The sequence below is a fragment of the Mobula hypostoma genome, chromosome 20, assembly GCF_963921235.1.
Source record: "Mobula hypostoma chromosome 20, sMobHyp1.1, whole genome shotgun sequence".
NCBI lineage: Eukaryota > Metazoa > Chordata > Chondrichthyes > Myliobatiformes > Myliobatidae > Mobula > Mobula hypostoma.
In genome coordinates, this window is record NC_086116.1 from 16,586,103 (window position 1) to 16,601,639 (window position 15,537).

At 40.3% G+C, this 15,537-nt stretch overlaps 1 protein-coding gene across 2 annotated transcripts in view; it reads right to left on the bottom strand.

Moving 5' to 3' along the window:
- LOC134359348 (troponin I, slow skeletal muscle-like) overlaps positions 1-15,537 on the bottom strand; it is a 28,733-nt gene continuing 13,196 nt past the window's right edge. Inside the window, exons 5-9 of one of the 2 annotated variants that reach the window (XM_063072469.1) lie at positions 8,679-8,810; positions 6,424-6,513; positions 6,163-6,336; positions 4,252-4,359; positions 1-607 (exon numbers count right to left, since the gene is read on the bottom strand). In XM_063072469.1, coding sequence (XP_062928539.1) covers positions 4,255-4,359; positions 6,163-6,336; positions 6,424-6,513; positions 8,679-8,810 — 501 coding nt within the window. In that variant the 3' untranslated portion in view covers positions 1-607; positions 4,252-4,254. Of the gene's footprint in view, positions 608-666; positions 2,345-4,251; positions 4,360-6,162; positions 6,337-6,423; positions 6,514-8,678; positions 8,811-15,537 lie in introns of those variants that run through there. The other variant, XM_063072470.1, reaches the window with a different exon arrangement.

The following is a 15,537-nucleotide window of genomic DNA, read 5'->3' on the forward strand; positions in this document are numbered from 1 at the left end:
AAATGTTAATGTGCACACAGTACACTTTTATTAAAAGAGAACAATTGTACACGTTTAAATAAATAGTAGAATTTTGTTTTTTGTTGAGATAATCTAGCTACAACAATTAACATTTGCAATGAATTTCCGAATCATGGTGGTGAAATATCATCGATACTTGGTTGTAAGTTAAACACAAATTGCAATGCATTGCAATATTCCACAAATGTTTGAAATTCTTTCAGGAGACCAAAGTAACTGTTGATTTCACAATACCCTTTACACTCTGATACTAATTCATCATGAACCTTCGAAATATTACCATATATCAGTCATTATTTTTAAAGGCAGTGGATTTTTGATATTTCTCTAACATTAGGTCATTTCTCAGTGCAAAACTACATGTTAACTATGAAAGTCAAAGCATACCTATCTTCAAAATTGAAAATGTCTTTATGCAGGGGGAGTTAAAACCTCCTACTGTAGTCTTTCATGAATTCCGATACAGTGTCTCATTCAGTAACTCTTCTAGTTGAATATGTCTTTCACCCTCATGTATGGCATTCCATCTCAATTGGACTCTTGTCTTTCAGATATGCTTGTCATAATGTCCACCTTCCAAAATGATCTTGAATGAAAGAGATTGCCACATTTTAGATTTATTGTAATAAATTGTGTATTATAGCTACCTATTCCAGCTCTTGTGGAATAAATGGTGTCAATACTATTTGCTCGCAAAATGTGATGCAGTTGCAGAATCAGTCAGCTTTTGTTATGTAATGGCATCTGTACATATAGTAGACACAGTCACAGTAAATACTAACTTGTATCTCTTTCTTTCATTGTTCTGACAGAGAACCTCAGACTCGAAGCATTACTGTTGTTCAACAGATGCTATGTTATCCGTGTAGTTTTCCAGCATTTTAGGCTTTTATTTTCAATATCTTTAAGTCTATGCCAGTCCTGATGAAAATACAGTGGCATTATTTCCATTGCTGGGTTGGTGCAATTGCAATTGTTTTGCATCCTTGTAGAATTGACACATTTCTGGACAATTACTTAATACATGTGATGCAAAAGCCAAAAGTGTCTTATATTTCCCTATCTGAAAATACATCTGTAAAATATATCAGAGTTATAATGAGGAATCATATGAAAAATAAGGTAAGCAGATTATAATGGTAACATCTAACCATGAATGAGAGAGAAATACATTCATCCTGTAGAGTAGGGTTTATGTAGTTAGTAGTTGTCATCAAGTCTTTCAGCAAGTTCTGACGAAGGATCTTCAACCCGAAACATTAACTCTGTTTGTTTCCTCTCAGATGCTGCCTGATCCGTTTAGCATTTCCACTATTTTCTGCTTTTTTCATTGCAGCTCTGTAACCCAGATCACCTTAGAGTCTAGAATATCACTTTCTAAGTAAGTGGTCGAACTCCAGTTGTGCTGAATTTTAAGGGCAATATCTAGAAAAAACCTCTTCAAAATTCTGCAAAGAGCTTTAGAATTCCAATCGAGAGTATAGTGTTCTACAATAATATCTGGAATGAAGTTCTATGCAAATGAAAAGGAATTGTAAGACAGGTCTTCTGTAGATCTCCCAGCCATTCACAATGTGATCGCTTTGGTTTGCATTGCTCCTTGTCTCAAAGAACAGTCAGTTAGTGGATGAGAAGGAATTTGTGGCTGACTAGCCCAATAACTATGGTAAAAATGACATGACACACAGCACAGTACAAAAATTGTGATGCATGCAGCAGGATTAAACCAAAGGAAGTGTTTCAAAATCAATATTCAAAATTTTCAATTTGGTTTTACAAGTTACTTAAAATAATTTCAGTCTTGAAAACTGAGGGAATGAAGAAATTTACTTACAGATCACAAAATCATGGGGCTATAGGGGATGAATAAAAGAGTATGGCTAATTTGATACTTATTTATTCATATGACATAAAAATTGGCCATTAGTCTCATCGAGTTAATGCCAACTCTCAGAGCATCCTCATCAGTCTGATTCTTTGTACTTCCACTTAACTTGCTTTCTCATACATGTCCATCAACACCCTGATTCTCCTGCTATCTATCTACAGTCAGGGTAATTTACACCACTTAATAACCTTCCTTTGATATATGGGAGAAATCCAGATCACAGGGCGAACATGCAACCATTACTAAATGACCAAGAGTACACAAAATACTGAATATATTGCAAGGAAGAGGACTATATATTTAGTTCAAAGGTTCAAAGGTTCATTTATTATCGAAGAATACAACTCTGAAATTCTTCCTCCTGATTAGTTGTTCAATGAGATGCTTTTAGTTTATGTGTAAGGGCCTGATTTGATCTTCAGAATGTGTCCAGAGCTGGAAAAATTGGGAAAAAGGAGTAGGAATCACTTTGAACTCAAATTGTGAATTCCCAGAGAGCAAATGTTCTTTCCTTTACCCTCTTCCACTATTTCCTCTTGTTGGGACTGATGATCAGTAATGAATGGGTTGGTTGACTATGCCTTTGGATTGAATTGAGGCAGCCCTCCAGTACCGGGTTGATCCAGCAAGAGAGCACAGTTAGCTGTTGGGTCTTTTCCAGGAATGGCATCATGTATCATTCCATGTGCCCTTTGCATAGAGTACTGAGAAGGGAGTCTCAGATACCTAGCTGGCATTGCTATTCTGAAAACTAACAGCCTCATGCAGATGAATTCCAGCCCACTGACATTACAGCAGGCATGGATAGTACATTAACCAATTAGCAGATTAGCTTCTACAAAAATGCTGGCACACTCCTGCATTTCTGCTGGTATTTGCAAGGTAGAATAAAGAAAATGAATTCAATTTGATCATTAATATCATCCAGCTGTCTGTTTATGTACCTCAGACCGAGTAACCACCCATCTATATTAACAGCCGGACTATTAAGAAAAGGTAATTCTTGCAGATTCTCTTGCAGATGCCTTGTCCTTTATTGAGACCATTTGTCAAAAAAAGGCATCGCCGATTTTACTGCAGCAGTCTGTGTTTGCATAACCTTGGAGACTGAACCCAGAGGAACAATGGAATTTGTGCCCAGTCACCTGCACTATGTGCATCTATAAATTGTAATGTATGTTGATTCTGTCTCTGGAACCTGGCTCCATTCAAGTCAGTGGTACTAAACATTGGAAACAGAGCCCATTGCATAAGGGCCATTACATGACACTTTTAGCTCTGTGACTGAGAAAATTGTCTATGCTCTTTGAGTGTTAGTTAGTGTAGTTTGCAACAGTAGTTGTACTTCTAAACCATTTGATCAACTATAGCTATCTTTGGGATGTCCTGAGGATTATGAATATCATGATTGAATTGAAATTGATTTTTTCACACTTTCCGAGTCATCCTTTTGATGAGGAACTCTTGATCATACATATGACTCTGATGTAATGCAAGCCTATTTCTTGATGGGAAAGGAATGCAGTTCATTAATTTCTCTGGCCTGTGAAGTACCTCATGCCACATACCAATCTTCTATTTCCTATGGGTGAGAGTAATGAACCAATTGCATTGAAGTGTAAAGATAAATGATGCAGGGATGTCATTGTGAAGTGTGGGGCAGTTCCATGTTCTGCAGATTATACATACTGATCCTCATCATTTCCCTTTCATAGTAAAGAAGATAAATTCTCTCTTTCCCCCACTCATTTTCTACACCAATAGGGTATTTTTTCCCTTTCCACCATGAGAAACATCTTCATCACCATCATTATCCCCCACCGACTCGCTCTGCATTTGTTCTTCAGGAAAAGCATATACAAACTAAGGGGGCAACAGCATTAACTACTAGAACTGGAAAGCTAGAGAAAAATGCGGAGATTTTTCACATTAGACATGGTTCAGCTACTGCTTTGTGTGTAACCTGCCTGATCACCAGACTCAACTCTGTATCTACATGGCCTGTTTTTTCATGCTATATTGCAGAATGTTAAGTTCCCGCTGATACTTCCAACATTCCCTGGATTTGGCCCTCACTGAGAGTGTGTATATTTTTACAGAGTGGAAGCAAGGCATTCGCACAGAGGGTGGTCGGTTAATGAAACAAGCTGCCAGAGGAAATGTCATAGGCAGCTACAATCACAATTTTTAAAGAGATTTGGACAGATTCATGGATAGAAAAGGTTTGAAAGGCTATAGGCCAAATACAAGCAAATGGAATTACATCTTGAGGGCATCTTAGTCATCATGGAAGAGTTGGGCCAAGTGGCCTGTTTCTCTGCTGTATAACTCTATCACTCTACCTGTTATTGAGTTGGAGCACCAGTATCAAATTTTTTCTTTCTTCCTTCCATACCAGACATTGCTTCTACGTTCTTCCGCCAGTCATGGACTTCAACCTGTTTGTGTTCCTTCAGATAGAATAGAATATATATAGTAAATTAAATTTCACATCACAAATGCGAATAACTATGCCCATTTTTAAGCTGAATGCATGACTTGGGTCATGTGTACATGTGATTTCTTGAAATATCAGAAACATGAATAAAAATGGTAAATGCATCATTTACTATAATATTGGACATGATAGATATTCTTCATGGGTGTCTTTTACCATATTGGAGATTGAGCAGGCAGAATCACTCTGGGAGAGACCCAGAGCTGAATGGCTATAAAAAGCACCAAGTTTCCACCTACTGGGGCCTTTAGTCACAGGAGGTAGGCCTCACAGAAATGGACTAGTTGCCCCAGCACATCAATGCCGACCTCTGTCCCATCTACATGAACCCCATTTTCATGTATTAGGGTTGAATTCTTCTTGGACAGTGACTTTGTACACTTCTTTGTCTTGCCTATTTAAGTGCATGGCTAAATGTCTGTTAAGTGTAGAACTTTTATCTGATTCCACCGCCCTTTCTGGTAGCAAATTCCAGATATCATACACTCACTGTATACATAAATTTTTGCCTCAAATCTCCTTTCAGATTCCTTCCTCTCATTTTAAACTATGCCCTCTTGCTTTTGATACCCTGGCCATGGGAAAAAAAAGATTCTGCTTATCTACCTTGTCTATACCTCTTATAATTTGATATATTTTTTAACCTCCTCAGACACCTTCATTCTTGGACAAATAAAGCCAACCTATCTAACCTCTCCCCAGAATTAAAACCTATCAATCCTAGACAATATTCTGGTGAATCTCAAACACAAGAAATTCTGCAGATGGTGGAAATCCCAAGCAACATATGCAAAATAACGGAGGGAATCAGCAGGTCAGGCAGCATCTATGGAATGAACATTTGACACGGTGGTCCAAGGCTCTTCTTTGGGACCTTCTCCTGAAACACCTGACCTGCTGAATTCCTCCAGGATTTTGTCTATGTTGCTCTTGGCAAATCTCTTAATGATTGAAAGTGTACAGAGAAAATTTACATGGTTGTTGCAAGGACTTGAGGACCTAAGTTATAGAGAAAGGTTGAATAGGTTAGGATTTTATTCCCTAGAGCCTAGGAGAATGAGGGGAAATTTGATAGAGGTATAAAAAATTATGAGGGGTATAAATAGGGTAAAGGCAAGCAAGCTTTTTCCACTGTGGTTTGGTGAGACTAGAACTAGAGGTGATGGGTTAAGGCTGAAAGGTGAAATGTTTGAGAGAAATATGAGAGGGAACTTCTTCACTTAGAGGGTGGTGAGAGTGCAGAATGATCTACCAGCAGAAGTGGTGGATGTCGATTTGATTTCAACATTTACATAGGATGGGAGGGGTATTTAGGGCTATGGTCCGGGTGCAGGTCGATGGAACTAGGCAGAATAATTGTTTAGCACAATCTGTTTCTGTGCTGTCATGTACCATCACTCTATTCCATGACCTATAAAAAAGATGAATACAAATGGAAGTGAAATGAGGCCGTGAAAAGAAAAAGATGCCTAATTTCCTGATAATAAATGACTGTATACTTCTTTTAAATACTGATGGAATCTGTAACCATTTTTTTCAACACAATTAACCTGTAGGCAAAATATAGAAAGCATAAAATAAAGTATTGCAGTCTTACCAAAACTAGCACACAAAATGTAACGAGCAATATTTTTCTGTAACATTACAAAAGGAGATGACAATCTTACCAGCATAAAAGTAAACTAAATAAAGAGTAACCAGAAGAATGAGGAAATAAAAATATTAATGACTATTGCACTCTATGGTAATAACGTACCTTTTCATCCTCCTTTTTCACTGATTTTAAATTTGACCTCAAATCCATTGAAGTTTTGTAAGAGGTCTCTGCTAGGGCACCCAACATTTCATCAGCAGATACTCTGACTCGACGTAGGGTGGGGCGTTTGAATTTGCCTTTGAGATCTAAGACTTTCTGGGTTAAGCTTTGGATCTAAATAAAATGAAACATATTGTGAACCATACTGTGATAACTTACACCTCCAGTTTTCTTCAGTAAAGTGAGAACTAACTAATTTACCTCTTTGGCATTTTTAGATACTTTAACTTCAATGTCATAGCGCTCTGAGTCAACGCCATCGATCATCTGGTGAAATTTCTTGCACATATTCTGAAATATTCCAAAACAACATGAACAGGAAGGTGAGAAACATAAGAGTCCATGGAACTAACTCAAAGAAATCCAGTGAAGCTATCCTGGACAATACTTAGCTCTCAACCTACAACACATGGACAAAGGTGTGATTTTGTTAATATTACTTTTTTTTGTGGGAGATAGCTATGTGCAATTTGTGGGCTGTGTTTCTCACACAACAATTCAAAAATAATTCACTGGCTGTAAAACACTTGCAGTATGAATGGATCTAGTCTTCACTTCTTTATCCTTGAAAAGAATTAATTGTTAGGCCAGTTCAGAGAACAGTCAACTGCCTTGTTAGATGCACAGATTCATTTGTGAATGAGAATTCTATATTTTTATTTTTCATTAACTGATGCTTTCGTATAGAATTAGCAATTAATTCAAACCACCAGATCATTAATTCACCTCATGCTTCTTCTCTGAGCATTCAAACTACTAAAGGCAGATTGCAGAAGGGCATCACTTCTAATGTTAATTTGGAAAGCAGGAATGCAGATCCAAATCTCATAGGCATTTCTGATCCCAGTGGTATCATTAACTTGTCTCTGCTCAATTTGTCATGAAGAGGCATTGGCTCATGAGGGAAGAGGACTGCAATGAGCAGTTAGTCTCCTTTAAAAGTGGACGTTTAATGCATTTGTTTTAAGACTTCTAGTTTGCACTTAATTGGCGAAGCTGTGCATTTGACCACCCAATATCTGATGTAAATCCTATGACCTCGAGGACCTCGCTGTCACCGTCCCAGCTTGCTAGGCTATGGCAGATGAACCCCAGGTGTAAAGGGTGGGGCCAGTACCGCGCACACTGCACTCCACCTAAAATACCATTGCGCAGGCCGAAGGACACGCCCACGTCTACGACCTTTCCCTTGCAACCACTGTGGCCCGACCTGCCAGTCCCGTATTGGCCTCGTCAGCCACCAGCGAGCCTGCAGAAGACGTGGGCAGCCCCCTTCCTAAACCTTCATTCGCGAAGCCAAGCCATGATGATGATCTGCAGTGTTCAGGCATTTCATTCACATGTACAAAGTCTGTTCAGTGGTGTCCAGAAGTGGCAGTCAAGAACCCAAGTTATCAATGTGACCTGAATGGGCCATGCAACCAGAAAAGGTTTGCTTCACCTCATGGAACCAAGTGGTCACTGGCATGCAAATAATTTGTCCTGCTTCCTCAGCCCTAAGGGTAATGGTGAGTGGCTTCCATGCAACTCCAGCACAGCTTTATCAGAACAACCCACCAGTCAGTTCGCAAAACAAAGGTGGATCGAGTTCTCAATGGGAATCCTCTGTTGTCTTTTCTGAAAGGGAACCACGACAATGAAGGAAGCAAGAAATGGAGTAACAGATGATCAAGTAGCTGGTAGGTCCATACTAAATGGAAGATTTCTACAAATCTTCTACAAATGGAAGATTTCTAAAAATCTAGGATAAATACTTTACAGCTCTAAAAAGACACGTATATGTGTCTTTTTAGAGCTGTAAAGTATTTATCCTAGATTTTTGATGTTTATTTTCACTCAACCCTTAGTTTGGTGTATAAGGGTGAGATTACTGCTCACCAAATGATCCAAAATAATTTTGATTTGGATCTCGAAGTCATCATGTTGCATCATTTGCACCAACATCTATGATGTTCTGGGGGCAGTCTGTAAGTGTTTCCGCACTTCTGATGCCAACATGGCATGACCACTGCTTACCAACTGTAACTGTATGTCTATGGAATGTGGAATCAAATTGGAGCACCCAAAGAAACCCACACAGTCACAGGGAGAACGTACAAACTCTGTAGAGACAGGTCTGGGAATTGAACCCTGATTAGTGATCACAGGCACTGCAAAGCAATGCACTAACCACTAATCTAATGTGCTGCCGTTCATTACGTGAGCCTCGTACAAAAGTAATTTCAATGTAGACTGAACACAACAGCAGGAAAGGCATAAAAGTGAGAATTATTTGTTGGAAAATGTAAAGCAACATTTTCTAAATTCAGGAAGTCCATCCTACACTATTTGAAAGTAGATTATTCTTGGATGTTGGCAGTGTAACTGACTGACTGATTCCCAGAGATTCCAGCTATTCAACTGTTTATATGTTTGTATTGATTGCAGTTTTCACTGAATAATAATTCATAATTTACTTGCAATTCTTGAACTGACAGGCTCGACGTGTTAAGTTGCGGCACAATCTCCTTAAGCACACGACTTCTCTCAGTATCTCTTTCACTCTTCTCTTTTTCCAGTTTCTTGGATGCATGTGCAAGCATCAGACTCTAATAGAAAACACAGAAATTTTAAATCTTTAAATCTTAGAACTTTAAGTACCGGTTCATAATTCTGACTGAATAAAAAAAACAGACGATTCTCAACCGCTTTAGGGAAATGATTTCTCAATCTGATTTGTCACTAGTAAGTTTGTGTCTGAAAAGCCATTGCCTGCTTGGGAACCATTAACATTGGTTTCCAAAGCAGATTGAAGATTTAAAGTGGTCAATAATATGGATACTTTATATAACCATATAGAACCATATATATAACCATATAACAATTACAGCATGGAAACAGGCCATCTCGGCCCTTCTAGTCCATGCCGAACTCTTACCCTATCCTAGTCCCACTGACCTGCACTCAGCCCATAACCCTCCATTCCTTTCCTGTCCATATATCTATCCAACTTAACTTTAAACGACAACATAGAACCTGCCTCAACCACTTCTGCTGGAAGCTCATTCCACACAGCTACCACTCTCTGAGTAAAGAAGTTCCCCCTCATGTTACCCCTAAACTTTTGTCGTCTAATTCTCAACCCATGTCCTCTTGTTTGAATCTTCCCCATTCTCAATGGAAAAAGCCTATTCACGTCAAATCTATCAATCCCCCTCATAATTTTAAACACCTCTATCAGGTCCCCCCTCAACCTTCTACGCTCCAAAGAATAAAGACCTAACTTGTTCAACCTTCCTCTGTAACTTAGGAGATGAAACCCAGGCAACATTTTAGTAAACCTCCTCTGTACTCTCTCAATTTTATTGACATCTTTCCTATAATTCGGTGACCAGAACTGTACACAATACTCCAGATTTGGCCTTACCAATGCCTTATACAAATTCAACATTACATCCCAACTCCCATACTCAATGCTCTGATTAATAAAGGCCAGCAAACCAAAAGCTTTCTTCACCACCCTATCCACATGAGATTCCATCTTCAGGGAACTATGCACCATTATTCCTAGATCGCTCTGTTCTAAAGCATTCTTTAATGCCCTACCATTTACCATGTATGTCCTATTTTGATTAGTTCTACCAAAATGTAGCACCTCACATTTTTCAGCATTCAACTCCATCTGCCCACTCTTCTAACTGTCCTAAATCTCTCTGTAAGTTTTGAAAACCTACCTCATCATCCACAACACCACCTATCTTAGTATCATCTGCATACTTACAAATCCAATTAATCCATCATCCGGATCATTAATATATATTACAAACAACATTGGACCCAATACAAATCCCTGAGGCACACCGCGACACACCGTCCTCCAATCTGACACACATTTATCCACCACTACTCTCTGGCGTCTCCCATCTAGCCACTGCTGAATCCATTTTACTACTTCCATATTAATGCCTAACGATCGAACCTTCCTAACTAACCTTCAGTGTGGAACCTTGTCAAAGGCCTTACTGAAGTCCATATAGACAACATCCACCGTTTTACCCTCGTCAACTTTCTTAGTAACCTCATCAAAAAATTCAATAAGATTTGTCAAACATGACCTTCCACACACAAATCCATGTTGACTGTTCCCAATCAGACCCTGTCTATCCAGAAAATTATATATATCATCTCTAAGAATACTTTCCATCAATTTACCCACCACTGACGTCAAACTCACAGGCCGATAATTGCCAGGTTTACTCTTAGAATCCTTTTTAAACAATGGAACCACATGAGCAATACGCCAATCCTCCGGCACCATTCCCACTTCTAATGACATTTGACATATTTCTGGCAGAACCCCTGCTATTTCTACACTAACTTCCGTCAAAGTCCTAGGGAATATCTTGTCCGGACCCGGAGACTTATCCACTTTTATATTCCTTAAAAGTGCCAGTGCTTCCTCTTCTTTAATTGTCATATTTTCCATAACTACCCTACTTGTTTCCTTTACCTTGCACAATTCAATATCCTTCTACCTAGTGAATACCGAAGAAAAGAAATTGTTCAAAATCTCCCCCATCTCCTTTGGCTCTGCACAAAGCCATCCACTCTGATTCTCCAAGGGACCAATTTTATCCCTCACTATCCTTTTGCCACTAACATAACTGTAGAAACCCTTTGGATTTATTTTCACCTTACTTGCCAAAGCAGCCTCGTATTTTCTTTTAGCTTTTCTAATTTCTTTCTTAAGATTCTTTTTACATTCTTTATATTCCTCGAATGCCTCATTAACTCCAAGCTGCCTATATTTATTGAAGATCCCTCTCTTTTTCTGAACCAAGTTTCTAATATCTCTTGAAAACCATGGCTCTCTCAAACTTTTAACCTTTCCTCTCAACCTAACAGGAACATAAAGATTCTGAACCCTCAAAATTTCACCTTTAAATGACCTCCATTTCTCTGTTACATCCTTCCCATAAAACAAATTTTCCCAATCTTCTAAATCCTTTCACATCTCCTCAAAGTTAGCCTTTCTCCAATCAAAAATCTCAATCCTAGGTCCAGCCCTATCCTTCTCCATAATTACACTGAAACTAATTGTATTGTGATCACTGGACCCGAAGTGCTCCCCAACAAACACCTCCGTCACCTTTTATATATAAACTAATGCACTAAAATCATTAAGCTATTAATTAACGGGCAAGTCATTACTTAGACAAAGTAATTGATTATAATGCTTTCATCCTACCAACACAATTATCACAATAAGCTTAAGATAATTATCTCAGTGTGCTGAATATTGGTTTTCATGTGAGTTTGGGAGTTCTTGGCCAAAATTTCCATTTCACAACTGTAACAAGATGGTACTTGGTAGATGGAAAATGAGTTAGCTAAGGAAGCAACATTGCACCATAGCACATTTAAGGAAGTTGAACTTCTGACCTTGCATTAGCACCCATTTTTCACAGTAAAACCACAGCAAATTACATTGACAGCACTGCAGTTCCAAAATATACCTTGCACAAGTTGTTTGACCTAGTTGGTTAAATCATGACTATTCTTATTGACTCAAAGGCGACCAGGTATGTAAAGGGGCAGCACTGCATTTTTGGTCCTTGCAAGATCTGCGACTCATAATATCTCAAATGCAAGTTTTCCAATGCATCAGAGATGTAGTCCTTCTTCAAAGCCTTCATCTCTGCCACATCTATTCCCAGAATGCAGCTTTCCTTTGCAGGACATCAGAAATTTCCTCCTACTTCAAAGAATGGGGTTTCCCTTCCTCCACCATTGCTGTTTCTCTCATCTGCATCTCCTTCATTTCCCGGACAACCTCGCTCACCCCATCTTCCTGCCACCTTAAGAGTTCCTCGTCTTCACCTACCAAACCATGAACTTCTGCTTCAAACACCTTATTCTCCACAACTTCTGCCATCTTCATCAGGATCCTACCACCAAAGACATCATTATCTCCTCCCCCACTCTCTGCTTTCTGCATGGATCACTCCCTCCATGATACCCTTGTCCATTTGCCCATCCCTACTAATCTCCCTCCTGGCACTTAAACCTGCAAGCAACTGAAATGCTACACCTGACCATTCACCTCCTCCCTCACCTCCATTCAGGACTCCGAACAGTCCTTCCAGGTGATGCAACACTTTACCTGTCGGGGTCATCAATTGTATCCAGTGCTTCAGATGTGGCCCCCTCTACACTGATGAGACCCAATGTAAATTGGGGGGCTCCTTTGTAGGGCACTCCATCTGCCAGAGGTGGAATTTCCCAGTGGCCAACAATTTTAATTCTGATTCCCATTCCCGTTCCGGCATATTGCTCCATGGCTTCCCCTTTAGCCATGATGAGGCCACTCTTGGGGCGGAATAGCAACACCTCGTAGGCCTTTACCTTTCTCCCCAACCTGGCTTTATCTATCACCTTCTAGCTGTCCTCCTTCCTCTCCCCCCACCTTTTCATTCTGGCATCTTCCCCCTTCCTTTCCAGTCCTGAAGAAAGATCTTGGCCTGAAACGTCGACTATTTATTTATTTCCATGGGACGCTGTCCGACTTACTGATGTTGCACTTCACACGTGTGTCTGTTATGTGAAGGCCAGAGCCATGGTTTCTCTTAGCTTCTTAGTCCTTCAGATACATTTCAGGCTTCTGCCATTGATCGATGCTGCACCTCTGTTTGCTTCTCACTGCTGCTTGGCAGGAGGTGAGATTCCAGCTTCAAGCTCAAGAACAGAAGACACCACCTACTTTTCCCTCTGGGTCACAGGGGAATGCTTAGGATTTGCTAGAATTGCTCTCTTTCCTCCCAGCCCAGTGATGATTGGATGACCCAAGGGCCAATCAGCTACCCTTTAGCACTTATGTGACCAGATCATTGTTCATGATATTTACCTTACAGACGTCAACCACCAGAGTTGGACGCACACGTTGACACTGCTCAGATCCTATGACACCCTTTGGTTTATTTTGGTCGTTCAGCTGCAGATAGCAGTGAAAAGACTGGATCTCGGATTCCAGGCATTCACCTTTGTGGTCTGTTGTAAAGGGCCATACAGTAGCTTTGCCAAAAGGGACTAGAATCTGATTTTCCTGGGTGTCTTGTCAGTGGCACCCTACAACATACAGAAAACCTTGCAAAACCTGGAGCCCAGTGCAAACTGTACTTGCTCTGCCAAATCCTCTCCAGCAAGTGAGAAAGAAATTGAGAGGAATTTCTTTAGCCGGTGGGTGGTGAATCTGTGGAATTCATTGCCACGGGTGGCTTTGGAGGTCATATCATGGGATACATTTAACGTTAAGGTCGAAAGGTTCTTGATTCATAAGGGTGTCAAAGGTTATAGAGAGAAGGCAGGAGAATAGGGTTGAGAGGGGGAATAATTTAGCCATAATCAAATGGTAGAGCAGACGCTATGAGTCGAATGGCCTAACTACTCATATTCTGCATGGAGGTCGATCACCAATGGTGTGCCTCAGGGATCTGTTCTGGGACCTCTACTCTTCATGATTTTTATAAATGACCTGGATGAGGAAGTGGAGGATGGGTTAGTAAATTTGCTGATGACACAAAGGTTGGAGGTGTTGTGGATAGTGTGGAGGGCTGTCAGAGGTTACAGCAGGACATTGATAGGATGCAAGACTGGGCTGAGAAGTGGCAGATGGAGTTCAACCCAGATAAGTATGAAGTGGTTCATTTTGGTAGGTCAAATACGATGGCAGAATATAGTATAAGACTCTTGGCAGTGTGGAGGATGAGAGGGATCTTGGTGTCCGAGTCCATAGGACACTCAAAGCTGCTGCACAGGTTGACTCTGTGGTTAAGAAGGTATACAGTGTATTGGCCTTCATCAATCGTGGGATTGAGTTTAGGAGCCGAGAGGTAATGTTGCAGCTATATAGGACCCTGGGCAGACCTCACTTGAAGTACTGTGCTCAATTCTGGTTGCCTCACTGTAGGAAGGATGTGGAAACTATAGAAAGGGTGCAGAGGAGATTTACAAGGATGTTGCCTGGATTGGGGAGCATGCCTTATGAGAATAGGTTGAGTGAACTCGGCCTTTTCTCCTTGGAGCGATGGATGATGAGAGGTGACCTGATAGAGGTGTACAAGATGATGAGAGGCATTGATCATGTGGATAGTCAGAGGCTGTTTCCCAGGGCTGAAATGGCTATCACGAGAGGGCACAGGTTTAAGGTGCTGGGTACAGAGGAGATGTCAGGGGTAAGTTTTTTTACGTAGAGAGTGGTGAGTGCATGGAATGGACTGCTGGCGACAGTAGTGGAGGCAGATATGATAGGGTCTTTTAAGAGACTCCTGGACAGGTACATGGAGCTCAGAAAAATAGAGAGCTATGGGTAACCCTAGGTAATTTCTAAGGTAGGGACATGTTCAGCACAGCTTTGTGGGGGGAAGGGCCTGTATTGTGCTGAAGGTTTTCTATGTTTTTATGTTACTCATGTGTCTAATAGTCTTATGGTCTAAATATACTGTGGAATAGAGCATGTCTGTACCTTTCTTTCCAAAATAATTGGTGGCAGCTTGTAAGATGTTGAAAATATCCACAGATCTAGCTTGAAGAATCCTGAAATGCAATGTTTCCAGCCCATATAACCTTGATAGTCACTGACAAAGAGGTCTTCCCTCAATCTGAGGTTGGCACTGGCAGCATATTTAAATGAGGACACTCTTACTAAGATGCAATGCCATCCACACTGGATAGGTAGGAGAATTTCTTCCTGAAGATCCTGAGTACTTGCGATCGTCTACTGACAACTCTTCTCCCCTCCTCCCTTCCTCCCCTCTTCCTTCTCCTCCCATTTTTAGCATTATTCCCAGTTCTGGTTCTCTTCTCTTCTCCATCAGGCTGCAGTACATTTGCAACTAACTCATTTGTGTTCAAACCCTTGAGGCTGAGACATAGCCCTTTATCAACTTTGAAGATATCAACAAAGAGTCAAATGTAAAATGACAACCAGAGACATTCAATCATAGAGTCACTGAGAGATAAAATCTGGAAACAGGTCTCAATCCATCAGGTAGGGACCAATACTAATCTTACATAAATTCTAGTTTCCATTCCTCTTGCATTCTTTTCATTTCCTCACAAATTGTTCCACTTATCTCCCCATTAAGGGCAACAGGCAGTGTTGAAGTAACCAACCAACCCACAATGCTTGAGGATAGGGGAGGAAACCAGAATACCCAGAGGAAACATACCACTGATAACACTCAGTAATTATTTGCTAATAGAATGGTCTCGTGTTGGCTAGAGTTTTGAGCTCCAACTTACCTCCACTGAAGTCAAATTGTTGTTGCTTAGTGTGAT